The 18,814-nt window shown below is 42.9% G+C and overlaps 1 protein-coding gene across 2 annotated transcripts in view; it reads right to left on the minus strand.

Annotated features, from left to right (window-relative positions):
- vtd (RAD21 cohesin complex component verthandi) overlaps nucleotides 1-18,814 on the minus strand; it is a 270,142-nt gene that overhangs the window by 68,252 nt on the left and 183,076 nt on the right. Inside the window, exon 8 of one of the 2 annotated variants that reach the window (XM_070285352.1) lies at nucleotides 8,470-8,619. The exons of the other annotated variant lie outside the window; for it this stretch is intronic. Within the exon in view, the coding sequence (XP_070141453.1) occupies nucleotides 8,485-8,619 (135 nt within the window). The 3' untranslated portion in view covers nucleotides 8,470-8,484. Of the gene's footprint in view, nucleotides 1-8,469; nucleotides 8,620-18,814 lie in introns of those variants that run through there. 2 annotated transcript variants of the gene reach the window in all.

The raw sequence follows: 18,814 nt of genomic DNA on the forward strand, positions 1-18,814 counted from the left end.
TAAATTAACCACTCTGCCCATAGTCCTTGATCAAGACCAGAATTCCCCAGATAGTTCAACAACGCTATGATCCAAGTATTTCTGAAGTAAGTCGACACTACCATCGAATCGCTGGAGAATTACTATCCGGTCGGGACCAGCGGTGGGAATATTCTCAGCTATTGCCGGCCTGTCTTCGTCCCCGATTTTAATTAACTTATTCGGCACTTTCGAATGGTTTGGTATAACAAATGGTGCATCTGAATTAGGGAATTCTTAGCATTTGAGGCAAGCTTAGGACACTAAGCTTTTACGGAATTAACCTCATATATTTCAGCGATTTTTTCAAACAAAATTGCAACAGAAAAGGTGGTTGAACTGTGAAAATTATGTGGATTTGAGGTTAAATTAACCACTCTGCCTATAGACCCGTATCCGAATGTGTCTCGGGAGAGAGGTCCCAAAAAGTTGTCCTCTCAGAGCCCCAGTTCCCTACCAGGGTGTAAGGCCCGGACTACCGCCCGAAATTGGTAATGCCCATATGATACTGTAATGCAGTTTTCATTAATTAGCTACTTCATTAGAACCTTGAAAGAGTCCACTATATGTGTTATTTTCTTGGATTATTTTGGTAATACGACTACGGTCACACCGACCGTAAAAGGTAAACAAAAAAAACGGCCGCCATTCGCTGCGTATTACTATGAATTTCTAAATTCCTCGTCGAAGTATTCTTGCATAAATAAATACAGAATCCTTTAAATTTATGTTTTTAAACTATAACGCTTAAAATTTTTTTAATTATTACCAAAAAAAAAAATGTAATTAATTTTACAGCGCAAGAACCTTGCCACCGCAAAACATATTTTTTTTGCTAATTTTCTAATATATTTTGAGTTCAAAAACCAGCGAAATGATATAAAAATAAACTTCTCATTGTGAGACCATACTGTCAATGAGCTGGCTAATACATTTTTCAATTACAATTTTCTTCATTAAACCCGTATTTTGTTATCGAGTATCTGGTATATTTTATGTAGATCTATCGATTATCGCGGCAATGAAGTAGCTAATGCATTATTCTAATGCATTAGAGCGCCATATAGTCGTCTTGCTCGCACTTTTGTAAAACGCTTTAGCGCTGTCAAATCTTTAATGAAGTCTCTAATTAATGCGGCAGTGTAATGCCCGTATTAGGAGGATAATCAGCCTGCCTTGAAAAAACCCCTTATGGCAATACCACCAACGCGTCAGTTTCATCTTTTAAAATAAATGTTGCTGAGGAATTCTTTGACAAACTATGCTCTGTCCAAATCTGACCAAAGCATGTGATTGTCAAGGAATTCGAAGCAAAGAAAGAGAAAAAAAGGACAGTTGGAATTACTCTTCCTAGGCCCGATTTGACCAATGCGCCTTTTACGTCTTCCTTGGTATCTCCTTTCAGAATGCTAGAGGCTTACGCAGTAAGCTTCCTAAATTGTACTCTAATAGTGTCACATTTGCTTCCCAAGTATTGTGTTTACAGAAACCTGGTTAAAGCCGGAGATTCTGAGCTCCGAAGTTTTTCAAGCTGTGTTCCTAGTATACCGCCTAGATCAGCCTATCAGACATGTTCCTACATTCCTCCATTGTCGGAACTTCCTATTTATTGAAACCATCTTTCCGCTATTCAGTTGGTCTCTAAAAGACTTTCGGATAGGGACCACTTAGTTAGTAGTTCTTGGTGATTTTAACATCCCAGGGGCTATTTGGTCCCTAGATAATTCCATTAAGGGGGGGGGGGGGGGGGGGGGGGGGGGGGGGGGGGGGGGGGGGGGGGGGGGTAAGGTTAATTCGGTGCAAAACTGGCCACTTTTCAAAAATTTATTGTGGCGAAACGGCTAAAGGTTGTTGAATGAATTAAAAACCATATACTAACACAATATTTGAACAGTTTTTGATAAATTGTATATTGAAAAATATTTAGAGGTAGAGGAGTTTTTGGGAATCTCCCGAGTCGCCTCCAAAAAAAGTTGGTTTGCGTTGTACATCCTAACTGTCCACAAAATCATCCGATCTACAAAAATTATACCTCATTCGGTAAGGGATAAGTGTCCCGAGGTATTCACAAAGCGTTTTTATTTTTAAAATTTTTTCCCGATTTTTTATCAAAATTTTAAGTCAAAACCCCGATTTTCGACTAAAAAAATAAGTTAATTTGTTAAATGAAAAAAATAATAAAATTAAAAATTAAAAAAAGCTCGACGTGAGTACCTGTAGAATTATCTGAAGAAGGTATGTTCAAAATTTCAAACCGATTGGTTTAGTAGATTGAACATTGAACACCAACCGACCTTCGTTCAACTCTGCATAACTTCGTCAATTTTACTCTGATCGATGTAAAACTTGGACACAATATTGAACTTTTAAAATAAAAAAAATTTACGAAAAAAAAATTAAATACCTTACACCCCCCCCACCCCCCCCCCCCCCCCCCCCTAAACCACAACACATCGCAAAAAATGTGGTTTACCAAAGAGCACTTCAATTAACTGGATAATTTGCCGAACGTGGCGTAACGGAGTTCGCCGGGCTTACTAGTTTATTGCTAAAAGTAATAAGTAATTTTTTTACCCGTGTGTATATTCGAATGTAAGTTTTTATTCCGAGGATCCCAATAAAAGCAGTTGATAAGCTTTTTGAGTTTAAAAGACTTTAATAGGCGATCCGTCTTGCATTGCCATTATTTTGGAGGGGGGTTTATTTAGCCTAAAAATAAACCCCCCTCCAAAATAATGGCAATGCAAGACGGAAATGCACTCGAAATAAGAACACGGGAACTTTAGGGATTTTTCACGACCTGTGTCGGAATATATTTATTCATAGAAATATAAATTGGTACTAAAGAAGAGAGGAGGCGGTGAGAGGTGTGCGAATCGAGAAGTGGGAGATCTTCTTCGACGGAGACCCGAACAAGCTCGCCGTAGAAGACTTCGTTTTCAGGGTGGAGTACCTACAACGGCAGTCTCGGTGTTCCTGGGACCAGGTGCTGAGTAGCTTCTACCAGCTGATGCGAGGCCAGGCCGCCGAATGGTATTGGCAGCAAGTAAAGGAGAATCCACCGCAGACCTGGGACGACCTAAAGGAGAGCCTGGTGGCCAGATTCAGTGGCATAGGCGGCGAGTTCGAGAGGCGGCGAATCTGTGGAGGAGTATTTCCGAGCGATGCGGCGGCTGGGTAACCGACTGATGGCACCCATTCCGGAGTCAGAGATGATCCGAATTGTCAAAAAGGGACTTACTGCCGAGATTGCGAGATTCGTGTATGCCCTTAGGGTATACAGCGTGGAGCATCTGCGTGAGGAGTGCCTGGAGGTGGAAGAGGCCTTCATGAAGCGGGAGGTCAGACCCACCTATCGCGGGCCGTCCAAGTTCCAGCCAAGCGGACGTCAGGTTGAAGAGGTGGCGGTCGACGGACCCGAGGTCGAGGCGGGAATGGAGGATCCGGTCGTCGAGGAGGTTGCCAGGCCAAGATTGACCTGCTGGAACTGCGGCCTGACCGACCACGGTTTCCGCGATTGCGGGAAACCGGAGGTGGTCACTCCAAACTGCCCGGTGTGCGCGGGAAACGCGAGGACGAGCGTAGGGAAGGTGGGAGACCCGCGCTCGAGATTCAGGCCCGCAACTAAATGATCCGCGGACCCCAACCATAAGTTAACCTACGAATAAAGATTTAGCCGTTAGGAAAAACAATATAATAACCAATTATTTAAGGTATTTACCAGCGGATGAGCGGATGCAGCGGTACCGCGAGGCCCGCAACCGCATATTCAGTAATCACCAGCTAGATGGGATGCGAACTGTCAGCCGGAGGCTCCTGAAGGCGAGGAAACGATTCCGGCAGAGGCACCAGACTCGACGAGCCGTGGTGGAAGCCGTGCGCCGAGGAATGGGAAGCGATCCCCGAGTCTTTGCCGAGGTCCTCATCCAGGGCAAGCGAGTGACCGGTTTGCTGGACACAGGCGCGTCCGTCAACGTCCTCGGGAGAGGCAGTCGTGAGTTGCTGGAGGAGATAGGCGTGAGGATGGAGAAGTACGTGTCCATAGTAAAGACCGCTGCGGGAGAAGATAGGTCGATTATCGGACGAGTACATGTGCCGGTACAGTTCTTCTTCGACACGCACATGAAGTACCTCAGTTTGGTGGCGGAATGTCTGAGGAAGGCAAATTTGACGATAGGGTTGAAAGAGTCAAAGTCTTGCTTCAAGACGCTGAAGTACCTGGGGTTCATCATCGTCGGAAAGGATCGTCGCGATCCAAAAAATTCCCGAGCCGAAATCGGTGAAGGAACTGCAGAGCTTTTTGGGCACAGCGGGGTGGTATCGACGGTTCATCAAGGACTTCGCAGCCATGGCGACACCGCTCACGGACGCCCTAAAGAAAGGAAGAACCACGCGGTTAGTGCTGGGCGAAGAGGCCAAGAGCGCGAAACAGGCGCTGAAGAACGCACCGGCCCCGGTGTTGGTCCACGCTGATTTTAAACGGCCGTTTTATGTCCAGTGCGACCCGTCACATCTTGGGGTGGGAGCAGTCCTGTTCAAATATGATGAGAACAAGAACGATCGTCCGATAGCCTTCTTCTCTGCAAAACTGAACAAACACCAGATAAATTATTCGGTGACAGAGAAGGAGTGTTTGGCAGCAGTGCTTGCCATAGAAAGATTCCGGCCATATGTGGAACTGATGCCGTTCACAGTAATCACCGACCATGCGAGTCTGAAGTGGTTGATGACCATGAAGGACCTCAGCGGACGCCTGGCACGATGGTCCCTCAGGCTCCAAGGCTTCGACTTCGAGATTTCGCACCGGAAGGGAGCCGACAACGTGGTGGCCGATACGCTGCCCAGATGCGTGGAGGAGCTGAAGCTGGATGCCGACGACACCCTGGGATTTGCCACGACGGAGTTCCAATCAGCGGAATATAAAGAGATTCGAGATGAGATAAAGGAAAACCAGGCTCGCCTACCGGACGTTCGCGTGGAAGGCGAACTCATCTTTAAATGCCTCGGATTTTTGAGATTGGAAGATGAAGTCGAGGGTGGGCCGTGGAAACTATGGATTCCGGCATCGCTGACAGCCGGTATGATCGCGACGGCTCACGAGGAACCGACGTCGGGACACGGAGGAGTAAAGAAGACCATACAGAAACTCCAACGGCAGTATTACTGGCCAGGGATGACGACGCAAGTTCGAGACTTCGTGGGACAATGCATTCAGTGCAAGGAGGCGAAGGCCCCGAATTATCGCACGCAGGTCGGGATAGGGCAGGAAGTGGTGACGGAAAGGCCATTCCAGAAACTATATATAGATTTCCTGGGCAAATATCCACGGTCGAAGCAAGGGAAAGCCTGGATATTTGTGGGCGTGGATCACTTCTCAAAGTTCACATTCCTAAAGCAATGAAGGAAGTCACAGCCACCAGCGTCGTCGAGTTCTTGGTGCACGAAGCCAGTAATTAAAAAGGAGGATAAACGGAAGGCAACCGGAGCCAGCCGGGAAGCCACGAAGGTGACCAGGAGCCGGTCGCCGGGAAACTAGAAAAAGAAGGAAACAGCCAGGAAGAAAACAAAAGTGAATCCGTTCCAAACGGAACTAGAATTAGAATAAGCCATAGACACGTTCACAGGGTCCTGTGCCTCCTGGAGGCGAAAGTTCTGGGGGGAAGAAAGAAAAGAAACGGCCCAACCCCAAATTCGAGTGTGTTCCTAATTCTGGACTTCCAAGGCCGAGGTTCCACCGTCTCAGCCGAGACAAAGGTGACGGAAGCCCCAAGGAATCCATAGCCGTATAATATAATTTAATTTATTTATTTATTTATTGACCATTAGGCTAAATTATTTATTTATAAATTTCCACCGTATTTATTTATTTATTTAATTTATTCATCCCTATTTATTTATTTATTTATTAAATTTAAATTCTGTTTAGGAGGGGGGCGATCCTTCCACTGAAGATCCGTGAACAAGTAGTTTCCACCGGAGCAGAGACCAAACAAAAAACCCAGAAGAGGAAACAAAGTCGGGGGCGTCGTGGAGGCAATTCAAGCGATCAGCTTTATTCGGCTGCATACATGGTACTAACTCTAAAACTTCAGCAAACGGCCGCGCTCACGCTCGTTGTCTTCGCTAAGCGAGAGCGAGAGAGCGGCAGCGGACGATCCGAGTGTTCGGCAACGAAGCCCGAGGCCCGCGCTCGAGAGTGCGAAAGCGCTTAGCGCTGCGGGAGAGCGAGCGCGGGAGAGCAAGAAGGCCAGAGCGGGCGAGCGTTGCTACGCTGGGAGCGCTTGAGTTTTTGGACGCTCAGACGCTCGGTGGGCAGAGGGGGAGCAGGGGCCTCCTGGCGTAAACATTCTCCCCCCCCCTTGCAATCACTCGGGTTGCAACAAATCCGTACCGGATGATGGTAGAGGAGCGGCTGCAGAACGCCGCGGAGTGCCGGACGAGGGCCGAGGAGCGGCTGAAGATTGCCGTGGAGACAAGGTCCGAGGAGCAGCAGACGAATTCCGAGGCCGGGCACATCCTGCCGCGACTGGCGCGGATCCATTGGCTGTTCGGATAGGTACAGCAACGTGTGGTGGTCTGGCTGCACGGTTTTCAGCAATCACCTCACTGGTCGGAGAAGTCGGCGACGGATCTTGAGCGGATGGATCTTGTTGCAGACTCGGCATCGGTAGGAATTGGAACCTCGAGTACATCTGCGCTCCAGTTCCATGGCGCTGCGTGGATGTGGAGACATGCGGTTTGCTATTACGGGCGGAATAAGACGGAGATAAAAAAAAATCGGAATTAGTAATAGAAACCTTGCGATTTGGAACACGGAATAGAGCTACGACACCACAGTTACATAAAACATCGGAGTGACAGGCGACTGGTTGTTGCGGGCAGACGGGCGCTTCCATCGGGAGAGGGACGACCTTCGCTATGGTCGATGGTGTGCGAACTTGAAATATGAAGGTGCCCGCTGCTGCGAACGGGGTGCATGCCCTGGATGGTCATGCTTATGCAGGAGTGTGTGGTGGTGCTGATTGCACGTCTTGCATTGGTCACCACTGCGGCAGGTTCCCTCAGAATGTTCGTGGGCCAAGCAGTTTGAACAATAGCGGTTGTCGAGAACCGCACGGAGCCTCTTATGAGCGCTGAGTTTCAGGAACTGTTGGCATTTCCGGAGCGGGTGGAACCCGTTGCAGATTCGGCAACGGTAGGACTGCGTGCTGTGGGTACGCCTGCTTTCCAAGACAGCGGCACTGCGAATGGGACGGAATGTGTCCACCGAGCGGTTTGACTGGACGGAAATTCGTGTCGAGAACACAGACACGCCGCTCGTGGCCTCTGAAGGCACTGGGCCTGAGAGTACCCATCCGAAAATCGTCTCTTGCGCCAGGAGAGAGCCGAAAATGTTATTCTTGGAGCCGCCTAGAAGCACGGACGGAAGAATGTCGGCTCCAAGCAGGACGTCGATTTCGGAGCTCTCGAAGAACGTTGGATCAGCAAGCGGGACGTCAGGAAGTCCCTTCAGTAGGTCTCGTGGAATCGGATACGAGGGAAGCTTCCCGGCTAACTGCGGAAGAACATAAGCTGCAGTTTCCAGCTTCAGCCCGGGTCTGGAAGGCGCTCGGATGGCGAGAGTGCAGAGTTTCGTAGACTGAGCGGCAATGGTTTGGTTAAGGCCGGAGACTTGGGCTTGAGTGGTCTTGAACGGCAGTTTCACGAGATTGAATAACCTCTCAGTAATGAATGTCGCCTCGGAACCAGAGTCAATCAAGGCACGCGCTTGGAAAGTGCACCCCAGATGGCAAATGTCGACGAGAGCGGTGCCCAACAGGACGGCCTTTGAGCCGGAAGCGAAGCACACTTGTACGTCAGAGTTATCTTCTGAAGTGCTCGCGTTTCTTGGGGAATCCGCGGGCCGCGGCCTCGCTGGCGCAGACGGAGTCGGAGCGGTCGCGAATGGGTTATCACGATGCAGGAGGGTGTGGTGACGGCTGTGACATGTGAAACTTGTACAGTCCCGGCGTAAACAAATTCTATTTATTTATTCTAAAGTGTCCGTGCTAGTTTATATTGTTTATTTGTTTGTCGGTGCAATGTGTATATAATGTGTATATAAATATGCTAATTCACTCATTTGGCAATGTTAAAACGCCATAGTTAAAAGGCACCAAAGGCACCAGATACATTAAATTTAAAAATTAAAAGCACATAAAAATCAAATCAAAGGCACATAAATAACAATTAACAATTATATTCCACATTATGTAAAATAGAAGTCCATGAACATAAACAATTTCAGAAAATTTAACATCAACTAAAACCAAGAAAAAAAGGATATTTGATGCGGCTGCGCTGCGAAGGCCGGTTGGTCTTGTAGGGGTATAATTGTTGAGAGTAAAATTCGAACGTCCCGTCTCAGTCCTTTCCCCTGATTGGAGCTCCAAGTAGGTAGGATGCAGTGCTGAAGGAAATGAGGGTTCATTTAAATAATGACCCGTCAGTAGCCAGGAGTAGGCCGGCGAAATCCGCCTGCCAAGGGGAGATCCGCCGAAAATGAGATTCCGGATCTCTGGAAGGGAGGGGCGTCCAGGGCGATTCCAGCCAAGCCCAAGCCTACGCTCCGAGAGAGAAGAAGAGAGAGGTGAAGTAGTCAGGCAGTAATTATTGTATAGTAATGTAGTTTGTTTAACTTTCTTGTCGGTCTTTGTTCTTTTTTTTTATTTATTTATGGTGCGACCTGCGGGTGAATGGGGAGAAATCCCCTCTGAGAGGAGACTGGCTAGCCGGCCTTGCCCCATCGGGAAAACACAGGTCGTAACAATGTGATTACTTAAATGGTACAAATTAACCAAATAATTATTTGAGACCACCGGAATTAAAACTGTGAAAAGTGTGGCAGCATCTTAGATGCCTAGAATTGCTTAACTCCATTAACAACAACACATGTTAGCTTCTTGAGCAGTGAGAAACGATGAGAAAACAAAACATTCCGATAGCAGAAATTTTCCGAAAACCGGAGCAGCTAAAAACGAAAACGGTTCGTTTTTGCCAAAAACGAAATCGAAAAAATTTTACGGTTACCGGAGCAGGCCTGAATAAGAATTAAATTCCCTTTTTATACCCTTGCAGGGTATTATAATTTCAGTGAGAAGTTTGCAACGCAGTGAAGGAGACGTTTCCGACCCTATAAAGTATATATATTCTTGATCAGCATCAACAGCCGAGTCGATCTAGCCATGTCCGTCTGTCCGTCTGTCTGTCTGCCCGTCTGTCCGTCTGTCCGTCTGTCCGTCTGTCTGTCTGTCCGTCTGTCCGTTTTGGTAAAAATTTTATGAAAATCGGACGACTATATCATATAGCTGCCATAGCAACGGTCGAGAAATAAATAGGAAAAAAATTATAGTTTCGTTGTTTTTCAACGTATGCTTATCTACTCTGAGATATAAGCTTTTTTTATTATTCTAGAATTATGGTATAAATTTCATAAAAATGGGACAACTACATCATATAGCTGCCATATAAACCGATCGGTAGATGTAGAGAAAATGTAAAACTGGGAATGTAAAACTGTAACTGTCAAACTGTAAACATAATAAGTATAGGTAACATGTAATGAAACTCTGTTTTGTGAGTGTTTTCAGCATTTAAATCTATAATATAAACCTCAAAACCAATCTGCAAGGGTATACAAACTTTGGGGTGCCGAAGTTAGCTTCCTTTCTTGTTTATGTTTAAAATAAGTCGAGTTTTCCTCCCTGGTCATATAACTCCAGAACGCACGAACCGATTTCCACAGTTTTTCAATCGTGGGAAATGTCTCGGGCTCCGTGAGTATTATAGCAAAGAAAGGAAAATTTTCAGCAAAAAAGCGGGAAATTCATTTGTATATATATATAATACATATGTAGCATGACATTGTTCTCTGCTCAGTTAATTTGACGTGACAAGCCAATATTGTGTTCACTGTGAAATTGTGAAAAACAAGTCAAAAAAATGTGTTCAGGAGGGGGGGGGGGGGGGGGGGGGGGGGGGGAAATCCTCCGTGAAAGGATTCAGTACAAGTTTATCCCACGAAGAAGAAAGTGAGACTACAATTCTATTCTAGACTTATATTAATTAACTTACCCTCGCTAGCTAACCGTAGAACGATGCTTGGTGTCGTATTTCTTAACAACCTAATAACCGGTGAGGTTGAGAGGCCCTATCTCTTGGGGCAGCTCAATTTTCACGTTCCTCGACTTACATCTAGAACCCTTATCCCTTTAGTAGTAAATCATTGTAAGCTTTTAGGATTTTATGTACGGATTACAACCGCCTCTCTGATATTATTATTCGTAGTGATACCCCTTCTTTATTAAAAACTTTAATACTAGTAGAATTGACTCGTAGTGTAGAACCGTAGTATAATTTTGCATGCGTTTTTATTTTATTTATTTCTTTATTTAGTTATATATTTATATTATACTATATTTTTTTTTGTTTTTTCCTAGTTTTGCATGCGTGTTTTATATATTTATATGCTTATGTTATATTATATTTTTTTTTTCTCATATATATTTTTTTTTGTTATCTTCTAATGTTTCCTCGTTCTTTTTCTTCTTTAATTCTAACGCGTATATCTAGTTCGCGATTCGTGCCTTACGTCACACGGCTGCGCCCCTTGGTCGGTTGGGCGGGAGGTGAAACCGGGACCCCGCGCGACAAAAAAAAAAAAATCGGAACGGCAAAACTTTATGGGCAGTTAGTTCAACGGACGGTGAATACGCTTTGACGGTGTGTGGGAAGACCCTATTAAGTACAAAATATGCAAAAGTGTCAGCATCACAGAAACTCTAAAGGTTCTGGAATGTAAGAAAAATGCAGAAATTGAACGCCAATATAATAACGTCAATTCAATCTAGTGGGAAAACATCAGCGACACAAAAAAATGTTGGTTTGAGGTTATTCAATTTGAAGATTCTGTTGGAAACCGAAGATTTTTTGAGTTGGCAACTGTGGCCATCCAAATATTATGTTTGCCATGGTCAATCGCGGAAATAGAAAGCGTTTTTAGCCAGGTTAACCTATGTAATTAAATCCAAATTTAGAAATTCGATAGGCCTCAGCACGTCTAACAAAATTCTAAGCAAAAGGTAAAGTGTTATTTACAAGCAAAAGATATACTGTATTCATTTTCTATTTTAATATACAGATAAGGATTGCGAAGGATTGGAAACTAATGCGTCGACTATGAAGTGCCTGTAAAATATTTGCGCATGATAGGTACTAATATGTCATACGCAAATGAGGACGACCAAGAAGATATTAATAAGTTTATGGAAATATTTTAAGCAAAAATTACCTTAATAAATTGTTATTTTTTTGACATTTTTTCGTTTTTTTTTTATTCATTTTTCTTTAGCTTTTTAGCGGATTTTTTTGAATATTTTTTTTTTTAGCTTTTTATACCCTTGCAGGGTATTATAATTTCAGTCAGAAGTTTGCAACGCAGTGAAGGAGACGTTTCCGACCCTATAAAGTATATATATTCTTGATCAGCATTAACAGCCGAGTCGATCTAGCCATGTCCGTCTGTCCATCCGTCTGTCCGTCCGTCTGTCCGTTTCTACGCAAACTAGTCCCTCAGTTTTAAAGCTATCTGAATGAAACTTTGCATATAGTCTTCTATATATGTCGGAACGGGCCGGATCGGACGACTATAGCAGCCATACAAATGTTCGATAAATTTTTAGAAAAAAATTTTAACTTGGCTTTTATATTATTCCAGAATTTTGGTAAAAATTTTATGAAAATCGGACCACTATATCTTATAGCTGCCATAGGAACGATCGGGAAATAAATCAAAAAAATTATAACTTCGTTGTTTTTCAACGTATTTTAATCTACTTTGACACATGAGCTTCTGGTATTATTTCAACATTTTGGTATAAATTTCATGAAAATCGGACGACTATATCTTATAGCTGCCATAGGAACGATAGGGAAAATAATAGAAACAAGAAATGAAGCTAACTTCGGCAAGCCGAAGTTTGTATACCCTTGCAGATTGGTTTCGATGTTTATATTATAGATTTAAATACTGAAAACACTCACAAAGCAAAGTTTCATTACATTTTACCTATACTATGTTTACAGTTTGCAAGTTACAGTTTTACATTCCCAGCCTTACATTTTCCCTACATCTACCGATCGCTCCTATGGCAGCTATATGATATAGTTGTCCGATTTTTATGAAATTTATTCCAAATTTCTAGAATAATAAAAAAAGCTTATATCTCAGAGTAGATAAACATACGATAAAAAACAAGTTAGCTATAATTTTTTTTCCTATTTATTTCTCGATCGTTCCTATGGCAGCTATATCATATAGTCGTCCGATTTTCATAAAATTCTTACCAAAATTCTAAAATAATATAAAAAAGCCATATCCATAAAATGGTGCAAAAATGTTGAAAAACAGCAAGGTTATAATTTTTTTTCTACAAATATATCGAACATTTGTATGGCAGCTATATGATATAGTCGTCCGATCCGGCCCGTTCCGACATATATAGCAGTGAGAGTATATAGAAGACTATATGCAAAGTTTCATTCAGATAGCTTTAAACCTGAGGGACTAGTTTGCGTAGAAACAGACAGACGGACAGACGGACAGACAGACAGACGGACAGACGGACAGACGGACATGGCTAGATCGACTCGGCTGTTGATGCTGAACAAGAATATATATACATACTTTATAGGGTCGGAAACTTCTCCTTCACTGCGTTGCAAACTTCTGACTGAAATTATAATACCCTGCAAGGGTATAAAAATTATAACTGCGTTGTTTTTCAACGTATTTTCATCTACTCTGAGATATAAGCTTTTTTTATTATTCTAGAAATTTGGAATAAATTTCATAAAAATCGGACAACTATATCATATAGCTGCCATAGGAGCGATCGGTAGATGTAGGGAAAATGTAAAGCTGGGAAGGTATAACTGTAACTGTCAAACTGTAAACATAATAAGTATAGGTAAAATGGTATGTAACTCAGTTTAGTGTCTGTTTTCGGCATTATAATTTATAATATAAATATGAAAACCAATCTGCAAGGGTATACAAACTTCGGCGTGCCGAAGTTAGCTTCCTTTCTTGTTTTTATTGTTTTCGATCTACGTTCGGAGTAGCGGTTGCGAGAATTCGAAAATTAGAGAGAGATGGAGATGGAAGGAAGGGAGGAAAGAAAATTGGTGTCAAAAACAAAGAGTATTGCACCGACGTGAGAATGACCTTTTTAAAATAAGTAGAATTATTTCAAAATATTTAAGATTATATTTAATTAATTTTTACGTATAAAATCGTGTGAATCTAATTGCAAGGCATTGCCTTGTCGGCTATACCCTGACACGCGCGAGAATTTTCGGTCTTTTCGGTGCGTGACACGCACTTATGTATGTATGTACATATGTATACATATCGACGCATTTTCGCGAAAGTATCGTATGTCGCTTTTTTTCGAAATTGAGATTTTAATGCAAAATTGTTAGGCACCTAATGTCGCACTACCCTGTGAAATATTATAGCTGAAACCCCTATAGTTCCGATAAAAATTAAGTTTCAATTTTGTCTTTTCTATAGTGCTTCCTAAGAAATTAAAGCACAAAAAAGCTTCTCCTGTAAAATTGGATTTATCGACATACGATACTTTCGCGAAAATGCGTCGATATGTATGTACATGTTTAATTTTGCAGAAAAATGTAATGCTACCAAAAAAGTGAAGATAAATAAAAATATGCAATCCATAAATAAATAAGAATTAAATTACATCGGATTTTTATAGGAAGGGGGGATTTTTCAGGAATTTTCTATAGGTTTTCATCTGGGATTCCTCGACGATTCCCCAAGCGATTCCCTCAAGATTCGTCGACGATTCCCCGTGCGATTCCTCGACGATTGCCGCCAGCGATTCCTGTGCGATTCCTCGACGATTCCTCTAGCGATTCCCGCAAGATTCGTCGACGATTCCCCCAGCGATTCCTTGACGAATCGTGCACGATTATCTTTCGAAATTCCCGGTGACTTTCCCTGGCGATTCGTGGCGGATTCTTGGTGAATTTCGAATTCATGGCTGCGACCACCTTTTGTATGGAAATTCCTCGAAGTTTTGTATGAACGTTCCCTGACGATTCGTCAGGGATCTATTTCGGTTCCGTGAGGAATCGTAGGGGAATCGTTGAGGAATGGAACTGAAGGGTAGTTTATAAGGATTATATTTAGGTTTACAAAGTAATAGGATATTGATTAAGTATTTAACAGCTTATTATCGCGACTTTCGAAGGGTTTTACAACTTATTTATCTGCTCTACAAACGACGCTACGACTTCTGCAACTTTCCTCGACGGCTTCTCTCTCTCTAGTGATGTACGATAGCGACTCCCTCTCGAAGACACGACTCCTGCCGATATTTGCATGGGCTGCCAACTGATGCCCATAACACCTCCTTACATTCGGCCATCCTGCAAAACATCTGCCCCAGATGTATCATCCTCTTCAGCACTCAGATCGTCATCTTCTTCGTAGTAAGAATAGCGCCACAGCTTCATAAAATCAACGCTTGTAGATGTTAGTAGTGGACCCTCAAATTCTGCTGCTTTTTTGACATCGTATCTGCCGTTACGTTTTACTTGAGTTACTTCATATGGTCCGATGTATTTATTAGCCAACTTTCTTCCGGTTATGAACTGCGTTGCTTTGATGGCTACTAGATCACCCAACTGATAGCCATGATGTCCCTTTCTCTTCTTGTCGTAGTTCTTCTTATAAGTTTCTTGAGCTTTTTCGATTTGTAGCCTAGTTTCTTGCCAAATTATATTGCGTTCGTCTTGTAGGTTTAAAAGCATTTAATCTTGTAGAATCTTCATTAGCTCAGGACTGGAGTTATTTCTCATTCGTTGACCAAACATAACTTCAAAGGGTGTGAAGCTAGTCGATGCGTGGACATGTGCGTTGATAGCCTGCTGCACTTGGGATGCGTACTTATACCATTTGGCTGGTTCCGCTGCTGACATCTTTGAGAGAAGAGAAATAATAACTCTGTTGACCCGTTCGATTTGGCCATTGCCCCTTGGTACGCCTGCTGTAGTCTCGATATGTTCAATCTTGTTGTTACTGCAAAATTTTCTAAAAGAATGTGATGTAAAAGCAGCTCCTTTATCGCTGATAATTCTTTGAGGACTGCCAAATATTAAGATCCACGATTCCAGATGGCGGATAGATTCTTCTGCGTTTGTCGACTTAGTAGGGAATATCCAAGTATATTTCGAAAAACCATCTACAACAGCGAAAATATACTTGTAGCTTTTCGACGTCAAGTCCAACGAACCTAAATGATCAATGTGTAATGTTGAAAGTGGAATGTCGCCTTTATCTATTGCGTGTAGATAATCCTCTTGTTTACCCAGCTTTTGGTTGTGAGTGATGCATTCAATGCAGTTCGAAATTACCTGCTTTACTTTCTTTTCCAAGTGTGGTATATAAAAATCCTGCTGAACTGCGTGTATGGTCTTCTGAGTTCCCATGTGGCCAAAGTTATGTGCATTCTGAATTATCTCCTTCTCCATACATTTTGGTACTGCCAGCAAATCTTGTCCATTTATTTGTTTAAAAATTATGTCGTTCTTGATTACATAATCTGCATACGCCTTCTGCTTCAAAATTTCCCTCACGGTTGTTAGACGTTCATCGTTCTGCTGCGCTCTTCTGATCTGTGCGTGCACCTCCGACGTAACGATCATCACAGGAAAACGACTCAGGCTATCGACATGCTGCATTCTGGTTCCTGCTCGGTGCTCTGCATTGAAGGTAAAATCTTGTAGGTACATCAGCCACGGCGTCACTTCTCGAGGAATATCTTTCTTGGAGATTGTCTGTTTAAATGCTGCACAGTCAGTGACTAAATCAAATTGTGTTCCCAACAAGTAATGTCGAAGTCTCTTCGTTGCTAGGTAAGCTGCCATTACTTCAAGTACGTAACTTGTAAGCCTTTCTTCTTGTGGCGTTGTTTTCTTGCTCCAGTAAAAAACAGGGTGCCATTTGCCATCGTGTTGCTGCAGCAGCGTTCCACCAAATCCATGCTTAGATGCATCCACATGCAGTTGTGTTTTAGCGTTTTGACTCCAAATCTTGAGAACAGGTTCATCTATTAGGGCTGCTTTTAGTTGTTCTACTGCTTGCTTCTGTTCTCCCTCTATTTTAAAAGCCGAATCTTTTTTCAACAGCTGCGTTAGGGGTTTAGCGATGAGGGCGTTATTCTTAATAAACTTACGGAAGTAGCCCGTCAAACCAAGAAAAGCTTGAATACCTCTGATATTTATCGGCATTGGAAAATTTTTAACGGCTTTAACCTTCTCTTTCCCAGGCCATATCTCTCCATTTTCCACCTCGTAGCCAAGGAAATTAATACGCTCCTTTAAAAAGTGGCACTTTGACCATTTAATGTCGAGGCCGTACTGCTCTGCCTGCTTTAGGACTCGCTGCATGTTGTTAAGACATTCTTCGACTGTACGTCCAAAAACAACAATGTCGTCTATGTACATCTCCATAATACCTTCATTGATCAGCTGCTGGAAAATATATGTAACATACCTCAAGAATACTGCTGGCGAATTACAAAATCCAAATGGAGCTCTGTTAAATTCGAAAAGTCCCTCCTTTGTCACAAACGCTGTGTATTTTCGGCTCGGTTCATCAATTTCGACGTGGAAGAAACCATTCTTGAGGTCAAAGACTGAAAAATACTTTGCACCTTGCATCTTATCAAGCACTTCTTCTATGAGTGGAACTGGGAATCGATTTTTCAGAACCATTGTGTTCAAAATACGGTAGTCTATGCAAAGCCTGTATGTGTTATCCTTTTTCTTAGCTAGGACAACTTTACTCGCAACATCAGAATGGGATTCAAGTACGATACCCTGCTGTAACCATTCCACGACCTGTTTGCGAATTATCTCTCGTTCTGCTGCTGATGATCGGCTAGGCTGCTCCCTAAATGCCATTTTGTTGCAATTCGGAATTATTGTCATCTTTACTGGACAGGTTAGCTCCCTCGACGGTTTGTAATTATCAACTAGCTGCTTGACGACTGCTTTGTATTTGTGTGGAACATCTAGTTCTGTATCCTGACTTACAACATTGTAGACATTATGTTGTACACGAGCTTCTTCGGCGTCATCTCCTCCAGTGAAAGCATATTTGCCTTTCTCCAGCACAACTGTGAACTTCTTCAGGAAATCAAAGCCGATGATTACGTTGACATAACTTTGGAATCAGGGACGATGAGAAACTTATGATGAGTAGCCATTCCATCCACCTCCACTTGCGCATTTAACGCACCTAGTACAGTTGTCGCAATATTTCCGAGACCGTACAATTTAGCAAAACTTTTCTGCAGTGGATTTTCAGCAAACTTCTCCTTATATGTCCTGAATCGCATAAGGGACACGTCAGCACCAGTGTCGACTAGACACGAAACGCTTTTGTTGTTGATGGTAAGGGTCTTCTCCCTTGACTCGCTGATCACACCGATGTTTGGATTTTCTCCTCTACAACTGCGTGATGTGTGCCCACTGCCGCTGCACTTAAAACATTTAGTCTCCTCTTTGCATTCAGCTCTCATATGCTCGGGTGAGCCGTAGTTAAAACAATACCTTTTGTTTTGGTTTTGTTGGTGATCGAATAGCCTCCCTGGTTTTACTGCTTTGCCGGCGTCACTCTGCTGCACTGCTTATTTTCGTCCGGCTGTTGGTTTTGTCATCATTTCGATCGTTTCAAATCGGCTGCGCAACTCCTTAAAACTGGGCGCACTGTAAAGAGGATATTTAAGATCGTTACTCAGCTTTAGTCCATCTGCAATATAACGGATCACCGATTCATCTTCAACCAATCCTTGAGCTGCTATCTTTCGCATATGCAACACATATTCATGAAAGTTCTCGTTTTCATTCTTTTTTCGTTCTCCCAACTGCTTGTGCACTTCAGCACTGCTTAGCGATTTATCAAATTCATCCAACAATACGGCAGTTAAATTCTCATACGTTGACACGGTTGTAGACTCAAGAAATAACTTAGCTGTGCCCTTAATCTTCATACGAGCGTTCACATATTTCTGCTTGGTGGTCAGCTCATAGGCATCTGCGTTCCCGTCAAAACATTTTAGCCACTGCTTAATTGGGATTGAAACTCCATCAATATCTGGCACAACTTTAGAGAAGCTTTCAATTGGAATGGCATTCCTGTTGGAATCGCTTTGTCCAATTTTCGCTGCAAGCAGTTTGAGCACTTCGCTCAGTTCGTTGTTGTTGGGTACTTCTCCATGGCCTGTTGTGAATTTCAGCGTGTGGTGAAATTCTGAATTTGCTGCTCCGCCACCTGCAAAGTTTTCAATCTCATTCCTGCCGATTTCTTCCCTTTCGCTTTGCTCTTCTACTTCGTTCGGCGGCAAAAAAAATGTTGTATTCAAATCCATCTCTTTGACTTCTGCGTTTACTGGATCTTGATCTTCGGGTTTTGGGTTGATTATTCTGGTTGTGATTTTTGTTCTTTTTTGCAGACCGAATCATTATTAAAACGTTTTATTAAACTGCAACTTGATCGTTCTTGTTATGTCTCTGTCCTCTGTATTCGACTGACGCTCACACACAACTGTACTTTTTTCGACTCTTTCAATGGCTGCTTCGATGTAAGATAATTGGATATTATCTGTGTATTATGTTTATTAGTTTATAAGGATTATATTTAGGTTTACAAAGTAATAGGATATTGATT

Source organism: Drosophila kikkawai, chromosome 3L, assembly GCF_030179895.1.
Source record: "Drosophila kikkawai strain 14028-0561.14 chromosome 3L, DkikHiC1v2, whole genome shotgun sequence".
NCBI lineage: Eukaryota > Metazoa > Arthropoda > Insecta > Diptera > Drosophilidae > Drosophila > Drosophila kikkawai.